Genomic DNA, 16129 nt, shown 5'->3' on the forward strand with positions numbered 1-16129 from the left:
CAGTATCTAAAAACTTTGCACCGTAGTGGTTAAAATCTCATTCTAATAAGAGTTAAAAGTGCATTTGGTTATTAGGTTTATAGGATTATTGAATTATGGTTAAGGGTTGGTAGAATTTTTTTTTTTAAACATTATCTGCCAATTAAATCTGCCACCCTTCTCCAAATCTGTGCCCCTACCTGGCCCCCCCCAACAAAAATTTTCTAGACACGCCACTGGAAGCAAGAGGCCTTTTTTTTTTTATGCGCTCTATAATCCAGTGTGCCTTATGTATGAAAACAGAACTTTTTGTCAATAGTGCACCATATAATCCCATGCGCCTTATCGTCCGAAAAATATGGTAGTGAACCATAACATCTAACCAAGCCCAGAAAACTCTTGAGGAGATAAATGTGTCATTATGAAAGACTAAAATCAAGGGACACCTTCATGTACGGAAATAAAGAGTTTAAAGCAATCTTTATATATATAGAATTATGTTAATTTGGACAAATATTTTTCACCCTCTGAAAATGGGAGACTGTATATAAAAATGTTTGTAATTCCTAAACAGTTGATTAAAAAAAACAACTTGAATTAAATTTCAAATTAAACTTCAATCCCATATTGCTTGTTTGATTTTAATCCACTGTGGTGTTCTAAATATGCAAAACTACAAAACTTGTCTGTGTCTAACAGATTATGGTGCTAACTTTGTAGTACATAAACAGTATTTCTGCTTCATTTGTTTTACCTCCATCGTTGTTACAGACTGTCAGCCAACTCTTGTTCCAGATTATTTAGGTAGGCAGCTTCTTTCTGTTACATTAATCATAGGTAAGTATTTAGCTTTTTCTGTCCCAAATATTATTTTGTCACATTTTTAAAAATGCGCACCAGCTATATGCCTTTCTCCTTCATCAATTGGGCAATTTAGACTGACATCACAACACCGGTCATGAGCTTTAGGCTCCTGTACAGCCCAGAGCCCCAAAGCTTGTGAGCCCACACATCTGCACACGTTAAATAAATGCAAAAAAGAAAATGAAAATACAAGTTAAAAAACAAAATACTAAATGAAAATGAAAATTCTATTTTCTTCTCTCTCTTTAAAAAAAAAAAAAAAAGACTTGTCATTGCTGGATGTCATCATTTGCAGTTTAATCTCCTAGCACTGTCCTGCAGATGCTGGAGAGTCTCAATGTATTTTTTTTTATTTATTTGTTGGCTCAGTAGTTTTGAGGTTTTCTTAATATGCACATAAAAGTACATCACTGATAAAAGAAAAGTTAAAAAAATTACCTACCTTTATAAAGGAGATATGCCCATAGCAAAAATGTTATGCTAAAGTCCTGGGGGTGGGGGGAGGGGGGTTCTACTTCTGTAGTATTTGAAGTAAAATTGTTCTCTCACTACTGCAGATAAATCTCTTTCTTAAGTCCCTGTGGGAATGCAGTCCAGGTGCACTCTGATCAGCCCTTTTAAACTGTTGGATGAACACTTTCAGTTTTACTTTAGGTGGTTTCTTGTAAAAGATTTTCACAGTAAACTTCCTGAGATGATTTAGTGCAAATTTTCTGCTGTGTTGCAGGTTAAAGACATGAAACACAGAAATGGATACAGTTTGTTTTTTTAATATAAAATATCTTTGTCGCGGTCTGTGGAGACAGGCCGTGCGGTGGTGTGTGCGGTCATGTCTTCCCCTCTGTCACTCTTCACTGTACCCCATTGAATGAAGGCAGGAAAGGGTGATTAGGCAGGAGAACTTTGAGATAAAATGGGGCCTAATTATTCAAGACCTTGTACACGAGGAGAAGGATTTTGAATATGATATTGGATTCAACGGGGAGTCAATCAAGAGAAGCCAATAAAGGAGAAACATGTTCTTTCTCTCTCAAGTCACCTTCAGTATTCTTGTTATGGCATTTTTTGATTAACTGAAGGATTTTCAGACAGTTTTTAGATCAGCCTGACGATAATTAATTTCAATAGTCCATCCTTGTGAGGCTCGAGTATATAAACTATGAAGGGAAGATTAAACAATGTAAGTTATACTGTATGCTGCAGTTTTCAATAGTTATCTGCTGTACAATGTACCAAACAACTTTTGCTTCTGTTGCATCCAGTACTTTATTAGACCACAGTTACACAACAACCTTCTGAGAACCAGCCTATTCATTTATGTTCTATTTGATGGACATTTGTTTTTGGTCTATATCTTTTAACTTATTTCAGCTACTCTAATACCTCCTGTCGAAGTCAAAAGAAGATATCCTGGCCTTTTCAAAGACAGACATGTTTGGGTGGCCTCTTTTAACTACAAATAGGCAAGACATCACAAAAAATGTAACTGAAAAATACTTGTTTCCTCAGTTCCCAGGAGGATATGTCACTCAATAACTGTCCTCACTAACTTACATCTGGTAACAAGATTCAATCAACCTACACTACTTACATCTGTTTTTAACCTTCAAAAAGCTTTTTAGACACAGCTGGTGTTCTAGAAACAGCCATCAAGTAGCTCTGACTTTTGATTTTGAGCTAAAGACAGGGTAACTTTGTCATCCAGGAAATGTAAACAGCAAGATAGCAGTTAAGACAACACCTAAAAACAAATTCTTCCCCCTTTCGTATTTTTCAGTTCCTACATCCTTGATTCCTTTGCTCTAATTTCCTCAATCACTTCATTACAACTCAGTCCAGAGAAGTGTGCACACAAAGTGAGAAACACATGCACGGCGAGGAGCTACGACAACAGGCATTTAACAAAATGAGACATTCATGAAATGAGACAAATGTCAGATAAATATAGCATGTGACACAGCTCTGCATTGTTTTGTGTTTTATGATCTCAGATGTCGGCTGTGACTTAAAAATGAGGTCTCTCATTGGCTGGCATAAGGCTGTTTTGTTTTTATGTACATGTCCCTTACAAGTTCTGTGACCAAGATGATGCCTGTGTTTGGCTGTGCCTCTGTCACTGTCAGAAGGTCATGCTTTAGTTAACTTGTGCATATGTGTGTATGACATTCTTTCTATAAATACAGTAGCTGGAAAAGTTTTGAATTAGGTTACCTTACATCCACCAAGGTCTTCACATGTCCAATTAATGAGTTCATGGTGGAAAATTGACATAAAAACATGAGACTGAAGCGTCACATGTTGTACGACTATGTTCATTTTTATGTGCACCACGGATTTCAACCATGGAGGTGCAGGTCCTATCATTTCTAAACATGTATTCTTATGCCAAATGGCCTGTAAAAGCTCTTAAAGCTCTTTCAAGATGATTATGACGATAATTAAAGGAACTCTGCCCTTTTATTGCAATTTACTTTCTTAATTCTTATCCTCCACTATTTAGTTAGGTTAGGTAGGACCATCATAGTTGGGGACATAAACGTTTATGTTCATGGTTCATCAGACAGTACTGATAAGTAGTTCCTGAGCATGATGGACTCTTAACTTCATTCAACATGTTTTGTAGCCTACTCACACTGCAGGAGACACTTTAAAATTGGTCTTCACCTATGTTGTTACCTAGACCATTTGCACATAAATTATTTTCAGTGACCTTAAATCTATTAGAAGTAGACTCTTTCTTGACGATTCTGTTATGTCTGTTTTTTTTTTTCTCTTTTTAATGGTTCCATCTCATCTGATGATATTGTTAAGCTTCTTGCTAACAGTTTTAATAAACGCTATCTTGCCATTATGGATCTGGTAGCTTATTGCAAAACTAGTCATTACTTATCCAAGCTAAACAAATGTAACAAAGTACTTACTTTCATATCAACTAAAAATCTATAGTGTGATACATCCTGAGAAAGAAAGAAAGCACTTGTGAACTTGTGAAAAGACCTGGACGTCCATGGTAGACAACAGTGGTGGACGATCGCAGAATAATTTTCATGGTAAAGAGAATCCCCTTCACAACAACCAGTGAACAACACTCTCCAAGAGGTAGTTGTATCAGTGTCCAAGTCTACCATAAATAGAGGACTGCATTAAAGTAAATGCAGAGGGTTCACAGCAAGGTGCAAGCCACTCGTAAGCCTCTAGAATAGAAATGCTAGGTTGGACTTTGCTAAGAAACATCTAAAAATGCCCGTGCAGATCTGGAAAACATTCTTTGGACAGATAAAACCAAGATCAGCTTGGAACAGCTCATTCTCCAAAGCACAACACATCATTTTTTTAAAACATGGTGGACACAGTGTGATGACTGCCAGTGGCACTGGGACACTAGTGTTTAGTGATGATGTAACACAGTACAGAAGCAGCCAAATGAATTCTGAGGCCTTCAGAGAAAAACTGTCTGCTCAAATTGTCAAATTGATTTGGCTGCATTTCAGAATAAAAATGGACATGACGCAAAAAAATAGCCACATGTTTTGGGTCATAATAAATAAAAGCATACATAAAGCAAAAAAGTGGAATATTCTTAAATGGCCAAGTGAGTCACCTGAACTTAACCCAATGTAGCATGCATTTCACTTGCTGAAGACTAAACCTCGGACAGAAAGACCCACAAACAAACAGCAACTGAAAGCCACAGCAGTAAAAGCCTGGGAGAGCACTAAAAAGGAGGAAATCCAGAATCTGAGGATTTCCATGAGTGTAAAACACAGATATACCTCTCATTGTGTCTTAGACCCTCACACCAGAAAACGTGTGGAAGACATAAAGAGAGGAAGTAAGACAACAAATATTTAACAAAATGAGACCTTCTTACCTCAGAACCATCATTTTAAACCAGTGTCAGTTAAATATGACACATGTCCATATTTAACTGACCTGTCCACTGTTATTTTACAGGCAAATTCAATAGCATTTTATGTTCTACATGCCAGAGGAGAATAACAGTGTTCATGATAACTTCTAATTTTAGACGTATTTTTAAATTGTTCAAATATCATACCTTTTCATTTTCTTCTACAACAGTGAGAAGAGTTTATTTATCCCTGGAAGTTATAAGGATTGTTGGGGATTGAACCACCAAGTTTGTCACAAGTAGAGAAGGTTGTGTACTGAATGAAATGTTGTTCTATATTACATCCAACATCATTTAAGGCTTTTGAGTTTGGGCCAAAGACAGACTAACTTTGCCTTTCAGGAAACAGTGACAGCACAGAAACAAGCTCTTTCCCCTCTTTTTATTTTTCAGTTTATACATCCGTGATTCCTTTGCTTTCATTTCCTCAGCAGAGACACACTCACTTTACAAGTTTGTCTACATCTAGCTCACAAAACAACTGGTTTGTTTAGTAAAAAGTTCTTTCATTTTATTAAAGAATATAATTTTTGGCAGATAGTTCCTCCCACATTCCAATTTAAAAAATTGATTAACTGCTGAATCTAATTTGGCGGTAAAGTGTGAATGATTGGTTTTCCTCTTTGTGTTTGCTCTGTGTTTCACTGGCAACGTGTCCTGGGTATATCCTTACTCTCTCCTGTGTTATAGGCTCTAGAAACCCTGCAACACTAAAGTGGGTAAGAAAATTAATAGATTGATAGAAACCATTTTCCTGCAAAGATGCAAAATATAACATATTGCATGTGACAAATAAACTTGGTAATACTGTTGACCATCAGTGTGGGTGTCAGCCTGGAAGATGTAGGCCCTGAGCTGAAGTCTCTGAGAGACAGGTGAATTTATTTCTCCCTGACAGTTTTGTTGTCATTGTTGGGGATTGGACTCTCGACTTTCCAAACAATAGAACAGATTCCGTACTAGTCTAAAGTTTGATGGTTCACACCCCCGCTCCTCCAGGCCACATGCTGAAGTTTCTGAAAGCAAGACACTGAACCTCAGATTGCTCCATATATATATATATATCAATGTGTGTGCATGAATGTTAGAAAGCATTTAGGGCATAGAATAAAATGTGTGTGAATGAGTGAGTGTGGTCAAGTGATCAGAGAGAACCCGTAACTTACATCTGCTAATGACAAGCAGTCAACTTACACTCCCAGAATAGACAATTACATATTTAATTTGTTTAATGGTCTTAAACGTTTAATTATGACAAACATGCAAAAAAAAAAAAAAAAAAAAATCAGGAAAGAGGGTAAACACTTTTTCAAATCTCTCGATGTGGGTGTGAGAAATCAACTTTGGTATAGCCCGGCCATCACTCTAGAATATGCAGCCCGCAGCAGGCTGAACCTGGAGCAGAGGTGGTCTCTGAGAGAGATGAGGTTATTTGTCTCTGACAGCTTTATTGCTTGTCAGGTATCAAACTGCTGATGTCTCCACTAGTAGAGTGCATCATCTACTCTTTGGATGCTCAGCAGTTTAAAATCTATCATAAAACATGCTGGTCTTTAATGGTCTTTCTTTACAATCAGAGGGAACCCACAACTTAGATCTGCTAATAGCATTCATTCAACTTACATTCCCACCACTCAAACTCTTCACACATGTGTTTCTAACCTTTATAAAGTTGTTTTATCAGTCACAACTCAAAAAGTTGTTCTATATTCCCACTTAGTGACTTAGACTTTTGCATTCGGCCAAAGACAATAACTTTGGCATCCAGGAAATACCAATAACAAGGACGTCGTTAAGTAAACAAAGAAACAAATTATGTTCCCTCTTCTTATTTTTCAGTTTTTACATCCTTGATTCCTTTGCTCTCATTTCCTCAATCCTCTTATTGTGTCTTAGACCCTCCCACCAGAACAGGTTTGGAAAACATAAAGAGAGGAAGTAAGACAGCTGACATTTAACAAAATGAGACCTTCTTACCGCAGACCCATCATTTTAAAGTGTGCCAGTTAAATATGATACATGATACAGTTACATCACCTGTCCACTGTTATTTTACAGGCCAACAGTACGGCGGGGGAAGTTTATACATCCTTGATCCTTTACTCTCATTTCCTCAACAGAGGCACACTCACTTTACAAGTTTGTCTTCATCTAGCTCACAAAAATGACTGGTATGTTTATTAAAAGTTTTTGTCATTTTATAAAAGGATATTATTTTTGACACATACTTTGATTGTTTTGTTCTGATTTCCTTGATCTTCTCTCTGCATCTTAAGTAGATTTATGATTTAGCATGTATGTCTGTATGTAGAGAGCTCTGTTGTCAGATGGAGGCAGTGTACACAGTATGCAGTAGAAGCAGTCCGCGTGCCTCTCCGTCTTGTGCAATTGTTTTCCATCAGCCAGCCATGGAGCGTAGTAAAGTTAAATTATAAGGAGGACTGAAGTGAAAACAAATATTTAAAAACAATTTAAAGAAAATCTCCACACACTGTGCTTTTCGTGCTGTACTCTTTGATCTTAGAAGTTGCTTTTTGTTTTCAGGTTTCTCCGATTCTGGGTAAACACAATTGTCCCTCTCTTGGCTTTAAATGAATTCACAATGTGACAAAAATATTCAGATATCTTCAGAAGTTAAAGTAGGATTTGGCCAATGGAGGAATCCTATGACTGGTGATAGGTTTGTAGCTTGAACCCATCCGCTGGAACGTTGAAGACAATATAATTACACTGCTAAGCAAGACACAAATAGGCAAAGTTCTTCATGTTACTCGTGCACGGGAGAGACCGGACAGAGCGCCGTCCCTTCGCTTGACCCCAGTTGCTCTCGTCCGTCCTCCCGTAACACTGTCCTTTAATTGAGGTTACATGAATATGCATAGGTTCATTAACATACGACGTCTACATACAAACAAAGAGTACCTTGCCTGTGTGTGTGTGTGTGTGTGTGTGTGTGTGTGTGTGTTGCTGATCAAAGGGTCAAACATCCTTGGTCAGGAAGAGGGTAGACTAGACCCCCCCCCCCGGTGAGGAAGTCCAGCAGTTCATCTAAACAGAAAAGCACTTAGACTAGAACAGACGTAGCTACGTTAATCCTACCATAAAACAATTAAAACAAGATGCGACCTCTTCCCGTGCTCCCAGGATGTAGGTGTGCATTCTAGTGTGGAATGCACACCAAGCCTCTGTAGCCTGTTAAAGATCACACAACTTATCACTACACAATTGATTATACACCTCTAAGCATCTATGGTTAAATATTTCTAAGCATAAATAACAATCAACAATACAAACTCTAACATTCCCCCGTTTTTGACCTTTATGCTAGAAAGTTCCCAGTTATGCATACCTCATGTCTGACAGTTTCAATGCAAACATTTTTATACTCAGCATATGTCAAATCACCCTAAATTATTGCAAAGATACACAGTTTAATAAATGTATTAGCAGTTACCCCATTCATTGAGCTCATCTCATGGCAAACTGCATCTTACGAGCAACCAAAGAAATTGTTAATTTAATAGTGAAACTAAGAAAGTAACATTTTCAAAAACATCTCAGCTTGGTGATGCTTCCTCCGGGTGTGCAAATCACATGTCTCTCTGCAGGGTGGTTTGAGTTCTGCAGGGCGTCATGAATGTCTCTTCTAGTTGTTTCGTTGTCCATAGGACCAGAGTCCAAATGTATGTAGAATAAACATTCAAACATACCAGTTAGTTTTGTTGTTTGTCAACATGGGTCTCAGCTATTTCCAAAGCTGCAGACCTCTCAGCACTCTAGTTTTATGGCCTCCCATCACCTCACTTCAGGCCTTCATCCTGCGAGGGGGATATTTATGACTCCTTCATTGTCCACGCTCTGCAGAGAAACACCTCTGTGGAAAGGGTGCAGGGTTCAGTTGTCTTACAGCAGCCTTCAGAGTGTCATCGTATGCACAGTATAGTGGCACAGCATTAGGTGATGTTCATAGGAAACTGCTGTCATCACCACCATAGCTTCTGGTTCCTGTGCTTTCACAGAATCATGATGTCATCCTCGAACTCCTTCTGCGCTGTCGATGGAGCTTGGCACGCTCCCCTCATCCCACGAGTTTTCATGTTCCAACGCTGCTGAAGGTTTAAGGCAGAGCACGTCGTACACCTTAGTTGTCTTCCTCAGCGTCAATATTGAATCTTTCATTTTATTTAAAATCTCCTGGAAGCTCAGTAGCACAGCTCTCTGTGTGATGTCTGCTGTGCTGAAGATGATCTCTGATCCTCCTGAAGCCTCTCTCCTGGCCTCAGCTCCCATCTTGTGGACGATCCTCTCCTCTATTTTGCAGGCAGTTTCATGGTCCTTGCTGTGGCTCCAAGGTCTGATCTCATGATGGACCCCAACCAGCTTGACCTTTAACCTCAACCACTGCCTGGCTGTCAGCTATTCCTGGAATGGTTCACGCTTCTCACTGGGCCTCTGAAGATTTCTCAGGAGATTACTGCTGCACCTGTATTTCCTTGCTAAGAAGAAAAACTTCTATTTGGAGAGCATGTCAACAATCATCAAACCACATTCTTTAGTTCAGTGAACTTCACTTATAGGCCATCAAAGCCTCATCTGAACATGGATGCACCACTTGCATAGGTTTAATACTTGTAAATAAACGGCTAATCACACAAATCACTGCAACAATAATAGTAAACATTGTTTAATGTTAATCCTTGCACTCCACCTCTTGACGCATGGACATTCCCATGCGTCAACTCACCAAACCTGGATCCCTGTCTTAAAGAAAAAGATTAGCTAGATCATGTCCCAGGCAACATCAGGGCACCTCCTCCGGAGTAGCTCCGTAACCCTGCAATAAAAGATGTGTTGCATATTAAGTTTGCTTAACACCTGGCTCTCCCAGGAGCCTGCATACACACCATCACGGCCTGGAAAGCAAAATCTGGAAGTGAAATCAAACTTCATACCTGTAAACAATTGTATCATAAGAGTAATAAGCATTCAACATCAGCAAGACAAGTGTCATGTGCAGGTTTTCTCAAATCAGTAACTACAACTATTACCCTAATTCACCTCAGACATGGATTATCCCATGTACTCTGTTAACATTAATGTAATCAGTGACTTCTCTTAAGCAAAGTCACTCCACTCATATATTATTATTATGGGTTCAAAAGTGGCCAGCAAATGAGCCCATAATAAACTATTCCATAAATACCGTAATCTCTTATTTGTTTTACTCATGTCACTTGTCCGCTTCAGCTGAATCTTCTAAATGCAGTCTCAGAAAAACAAACATTAGCAATACACATTGACCATCCTGGTGGGCAGGCGTCGGCCATCCACATTCCAGAGGTGCCATAAAACACCATAAAGTTAACACTCGCTGTGGAAAAAGTAACACTGGTCTCATCACAGTATGTCTCAAACTATATTAATTTCTCCATCAACATATAGCCTGTAACTACAGTTTTCGTCACACATAAACCCAGAAATCTTTTAGTAGAGAAACATTAGCCAGTATTCCTATAAATCACATGATCAAACACATGAAGAACCGTAATGCTGTAAAAACGAAAATGCAAATGTTAGCGCTTGCGCAGGCGTATGCATACTTTGTCACAGTTATCTCTGTGAGCACACAAGCTAGTGAATGACACACACATAGTAAATTCACAGACACAGAAAATGGCATTTAAAATGTTAAATCATCACGCAACCTCGAGTGTTGCTGTCATCTTTCTGCTTCTGTAAAGGGAAGCACACACAGACTCATCTGCACCCCTGCCAGGCGGGGGTCAACTTCACACAGTCGTGTTACATCAGTAAAGTCTTGTCAGCTTTTGTCAGCTTTTACCAGTCAGTCAGTTTGTTTTCCTTTCACTCACTCATTCATGCATTCATTCTTTCTTTCTTTGCTGATAGTGGAACCTATCGTCGCATTTAGTTTCCACTCTCAGCAAAATGACGTCATTTCAAAAAGAAAAAGAAGAACTTTAGTTTGGATTACATCGCTGAATCCTTTTGGACTGGGACTGTCATTTAATAATTGTCCCAAATAAGTGGCTTTCTCCAGAGTCCATTTAAATGTGGAGAACTCACTTGGCACAATTTTCTCGACGACGTGTAGCGCTTTTAATTCCCGACGTGCAGATCTGCTTAAAGAACAGAGATTATCGAACAAAACTTTCAGTGCACTGTGAAAGTATCAAAATAAAAAGGCCTTGTTAAGTCATGACACAAGCTCCTCATCTCAGGAGGGTAAATCATACCATTAGCATGGTTCATCATACCATCATACTAATCGGCAGGCTCAACTTCACAACAAAAGAAAAATCATCAGCTAGATTCACTCCAAATCAACCATCAGCTGCACAAAACAACATAACCTTAATGCCTTATTAGCTATGAGTTTAATCCCCAGGTCTGTGCTCTTCACTCATTTAGGTCACAGATCTATTTTATTCAATTTTCCTTTTCCCTTCATCATAAAACATGTGACATGCTGTCATGCACTTCACAAAACAGTCTGTTCTGACGTATTCAGAGTTGTGTATCTAAATACAGGATTCACTCGCACATCAAAGCAGGAAACTCAGTGTTTTAGAGTCTCCACTCAACACACAACAACTCCAACACATCTCATTCACTCATACTAGAATTCAGTCACCTTTCATTAATCTAAAACCGATCAACTAATTTGCATATCAGCTATTAACCCACTAAGTTGACAGGACGACAGAAAAGCATGTTCAAAATAGTATCACAAAAGACAATTTCCCTCATACAGTAAATCACTTGTGCTGCATTAATCAAGCAGGAAGCTTCTCCCAATTTACTATATTAACAACTAAATTTATTGTCTGATCACTGGTTGGTGGTCAACCCAGGATCAAAGGTTAAACTGTTGTCCTGCAACCCAGAGAGTCAATTTTTTGCATTGGATACATTCAGTATTTAATAACAAGTGTCTGCTAAATTGACACTAATTTAACACTGATGAAAGATAACAAGCTAATTTTCATTACATGTGTTTGTGTTATTAGGCAGGTCTAATGCATGTCTGTGGAGCTGCATCTCCAGCAGAGCATGTTCTTAAAGCTGCCTTTCCTACACACTTCTCTGCTATTATTTAATCATTTCTTAACTAATGTGCTATGAGTCTTCATGAGTCATTTTGTGTTTGGAATTGTTAGTAGGGTTAATGCATGTTCTGCTTGTGTGTGTGTGATTTTGTATATGTTTCTATTTTCGCAATGTTTCAGACTCCGTCTCAATTTTCCAACTTAAGCAGTCAGTTTTCTTTTCCCCAGGTTTGCTAACCCAAATTTTGATTTCCCACATTAAATAATTCCTATGTGTTCTCACCTAGTCTTCTCACTCTGTTGTCCTCTCACTCTTTTGTCCTCTCCCACTTCAACAGTCCCGGCAGTTCTCCTTCAGCTTTGTCCTGTCTAGTAGCTGAAGTGCTGCTGCTGCCTTCTTGGGCGACTTCTTAGCAGCTGCTGCCGGTTTCTTGGCTTTGGCCGCGGCGGGCGTCTTAGCTTTGGTCTCAGTAACCCTGTTCATCTTGAAGGATCCGGAGGCCCCGGTGCCCTTGGTCTGCACCAGAGTGCCCTTCGCCACCAGACTCTTGATGGCGGTCTTGACACGGGCCTTGTTCTTGTCGACATCGTAGCCTCCGGCAGCCAGAGCCTTCTTGAGGGCGGCCACGGCTTTCACAATCAGCTCGCCCACACTGGGGCCAACCTTCTTGGGATTGGAAGTCGTCGTCTTCTTCTTCTTGGCCTGAACCTCTGCACAGGGCGCAGGGCGTGTTTATGATGGAGCCTTTCCCACCACAGCGCCGGCACGTTGAGCGCATCATGAAGGGTCCATTTCTTTCATGTAGCTATGGTCGCTAGCCAGCATGCTAGCCGCATGTGGCTTGCCCGAGTCACTCAGTCCTTTCTGAGCATTTCGACATGCTGCCGCCGCAGAACCTGGCCTCAAATCCAGCAAGCTTAGCGCGCTGATCTCCAAAAAAGTCCCGAAAGCCAGAAAGACGTCAAATAAGTGTCTCGTGCTAAGCGCTCGAACAAAAACTCCTCTTCACGCCGCCATCTTGCTCGCCCTTCCGTGGAATTCATTCAATCAGACAGGAAGATGGGTTTGCTTTCTTCTTCTGCTGCTTTTGCTTCTGCAGCCTCTGCTCCGATACTGCCGCTGCTGATCAGGTTTTTTCAGGGAAGAGTGAGAGTTTTGAGACAGATCGTGCTGTAAATAAGTCAGCCAGAAACTTGGCTTGAACGTTTCCAATTGTTAAACTATAACTTTTCTTCCGACCGCTGCATGTGGAAAATTGATTCAGGTCTGCTTTTCACCTGAAAGTGACAACTAAGACATTTTCATTATTATCATCAATGCTTAATCAACACATATCTCTCTCTCTCTCTCGCTCTGTGTTTTTGTGAACAATCCTTTCTTAAAAGCAGAAAATGAAATTATAGTTGTTTTTTTTGGTTGATCAACACAAAACCTTTTTCCTATGATTATTTTTTTTCTACAATATAAATTCTCCCTCTTATTCACTCTTTTTTTTTTTATTTACAATAGCTGGTGACCTGCAAAATCACCGCTGTCACTCACAATCAAAGGCAATTACTCTTGCACAGTGCACAAAACCACTGTGATGTCAGACACATTCACACTCACTTTGTCATCTGCATAAATAAATCACATGACTGATGATATGTGCCATGGTGATCCATAGGCATGATTACACGTTTATTTAATTATTTTCAACCCAACAAAACAAATAAACAAAAACATGATGCTGATGCTATGAACACTCCACACACAAGAGTCAAGATTCAGGAAAACTGCTCATGGAAACGCTGCACACTCCAGTTATCACAGTTATCATAGCGTTGTTTCCCTCTCTTAGAGTAGTTCTCAGACAGCTCTCGATCTGATAATGTGTAGCCTGCTCATCAGCTCAGAAGAAAAAAAAAAAACCCGCAACGCAACATCACACAGTAGTTGCTCTGCCCACAGCGGCAAAGTCTTACACTTTCATATTCAACACAGCTTCTCCATCATGTACTTTTAGATGTTTCATACAGGGTTCAGCATATTAGTTGTTTTCACAGGTGTGCTGTATATCTCAACAATGGCTCATAATAAGACGACAGTCTTCCACACAGGTCAAGTGCCTCTATGCACTTCATTAGTTTAAATATTTATCTATATCACTTCACCTCACATGTCATCGTACTGAATTTAAGCAACCACAAGCGTAATGTAGATGACTTTTAACAACTATCCACCTCAATTACGTCTATGGTCTGGCACACAGGCTGAAGAGTTAACGTTTTGTGTCAGCAAAGGGTGGGGGGACAGCCACCCACCAGAGCATAGCTGCTGATGTGGGCTGGCCTTCTCCACACGCTCTTCAAGGCTGGTGTGTTTTCTGAAAACTTCTAACATTTTAATCTCTTCCATTTTTAAGCCTGCGATTAACCGCACGGCTCAGGTCCGCGTGAAACCCGCGTGACCGCGCTCGCGTGAACCCGCGCAGCTGTGGAGCCGTCGCTCCCTCTCTTTTTTACATAAATACTTTGTGCTGCCAGGAGCAAAGTCCAGCACAAACGTCTGTCTCCCTCCGACTCACTCTTGGTTGCTTAGAAACCCATGATAACAACAACAGTCGGTGTCACAGACCACGTGTTCTGCTCCGCACACACCCACACAACAACAACAACGATGACAACAAAAACAACACAAAATAGGCCTATCGTCCAGCACAGTCTGGACCCCGCGGAACCTCTCAACGCCCCACAAAGTGGCGGAGAACTCACCTCTCGCCACACAAAGTAGCGAGGAACCTCTTGCTCCACAAAGTAGCAAGGAACCCGGGTATCGCTCCACAAAGTAGCGAACTTCTCAACGCCTCACACAGTGGCGGAGACTGCACAACCACACGGTTATAGAGTCGGGCTCTTCTCAACGCCTCACACAGTGGCGGAGACTGCACAACGACACGGTTATAGAGTCGGCCTCTTTAAACTTACTTGGCGTTGCTTAGAGTGTAATATCAGCCCAAATCCCGCCGACCGTCATTCATCGAGGAGAAAAGACAGACCGCGAATCCACAGGAACTTCCTGGCTGACGTCAGTCTTTCAGCGTGCCTCTCCTCCCCTCGGTGAATGCGATTCCAGGGCTCCGGCATCGAAGGACCAATTAATGATAGGTTTGTAGCTTGAACCCATCCGCTGGAACGTTGAAGACAATATAATTACACTGCTAAGCAAGACACAAATAGGCAAAGTTCTTCATGTTACTCGTGCACGGGAGAGACCGGACAGAGCGCCGTCCCTTCGCTTGACCCCAGTCGCTCTCGTCCGTCCTCCCGTAACACTGTCCTTTTATTGAGGTTACATGAATATGCATAGGTTCATTAACATACGACGTCTACATACAAACAAAGAGTACCTTGCCTGTGTGTGTGTGTGTGTGTGTGTGTGTGTGTGTGTGTGTGTGTGTGTGTGTTGCTGATCAAAGGGTCAAACATCCTTGGTCAGGAAGAGGGTAGACTAGACCCCCCCCCCCCCGGTGAGGAAGTCCAGCAGTTCATCTAAACAGAAAAGCACTTAGACTAGAACAGACGTAGCTACGTTAATCCTACCATAAAACAATTAAAACAAGATGCGACCTCTTCCCGTGCTCCCAGGATGTAGGTGTGCATTCTAGTGTGGAATGCACACCAAGCCTCTGTAGCCTGTTAAAGATCACACAACTTATCACTACACAATTGATTATACACCTCTAAGCATCTATGGTTAAACATTTCTAAGCATAAATAACAATCAACAATACAAACTCTAACAACTGGGTGTAGCAGTGCAGCATGTAACCAGCATTGCAGCATTGGCCCATTGGCCAATCACACTACGGCCTCTCCTTTTCATTTTGGCGAGATTAAAACCACATAAAATCGTTTCGAGGTCAGTAAACACAACCAGAATTCATACATAAGGCACACGGGATTATAAGGGGCACTGTCGACTTTCAGAAAAATCTAAGGATTGATTTTAAGTGTGCCATATTTTCCAAAAAACACGGCAATAACGACGGCCCGCTAGCATGCGCTACCAAAAATAGTGCTTTGTTGTGTATCTGACGGACGAAAGCTAAACCACTTCCACACCAATGAAGTTGCACCATTTTTACAAACCAATTATGGTTCATCCGTTTCACTCAACGATCCGCTTTTGCCCTTCTCATTCTCCGTCGCTGCCGTGCTTTTTCCGACACGTGCGTATGAAAAGAAAGGCACTGCGCATGCGTGTTTTTATCCATATTCTATCGCGATATTTCATTTTCTTATTGTTGCCCGACATTATACCGGT

The 16129-nt window shown here is 40.5% G+C and overlaps 1 protein-coding gene across 1 annotated transcript in view; it reads right to left on the minus strand.

The window, feature by feature from the left end:
- The window catches only part of LOC113012059 (interferon-induced very large GTPase 1-like), a 28456-nt gene extending 13507 nt beyond the window's left edge, over positions 1–14949 (minus strand). The window contains exons 1-2 of the mRNA XM_026152008.1: positions 14862–14949; positions 12218–12534 (exon numbers count right to left, since the gene is read on the minus strand). Of these exons, the coding sequence (XP_026007793.1) occupies positions 12218–12534; positions 14862–14949 (405 nt within the window). The remainder of the gene's footprint in view (positions 1–12217; positions 12535–14861) is intronic.
- Positions 14950–16129: the final 1180 nt, after the last annotated feature.

This window comes from Astatotilapia calliptera, chromosome 3 (assembly GCF_900246225.1).
Source record: "Astatotilapia calliptera chromosome 3, fAstCal1.2, whole genome shotgun sequence".
NCBI classification, from domain to species: domain Eukaryota; kingdom Metazoa; phylum Chordata; class Actinopteri; order Cichliformes; family Cichlidae; genus Astatotilapia; species Astatotilapia calliptera.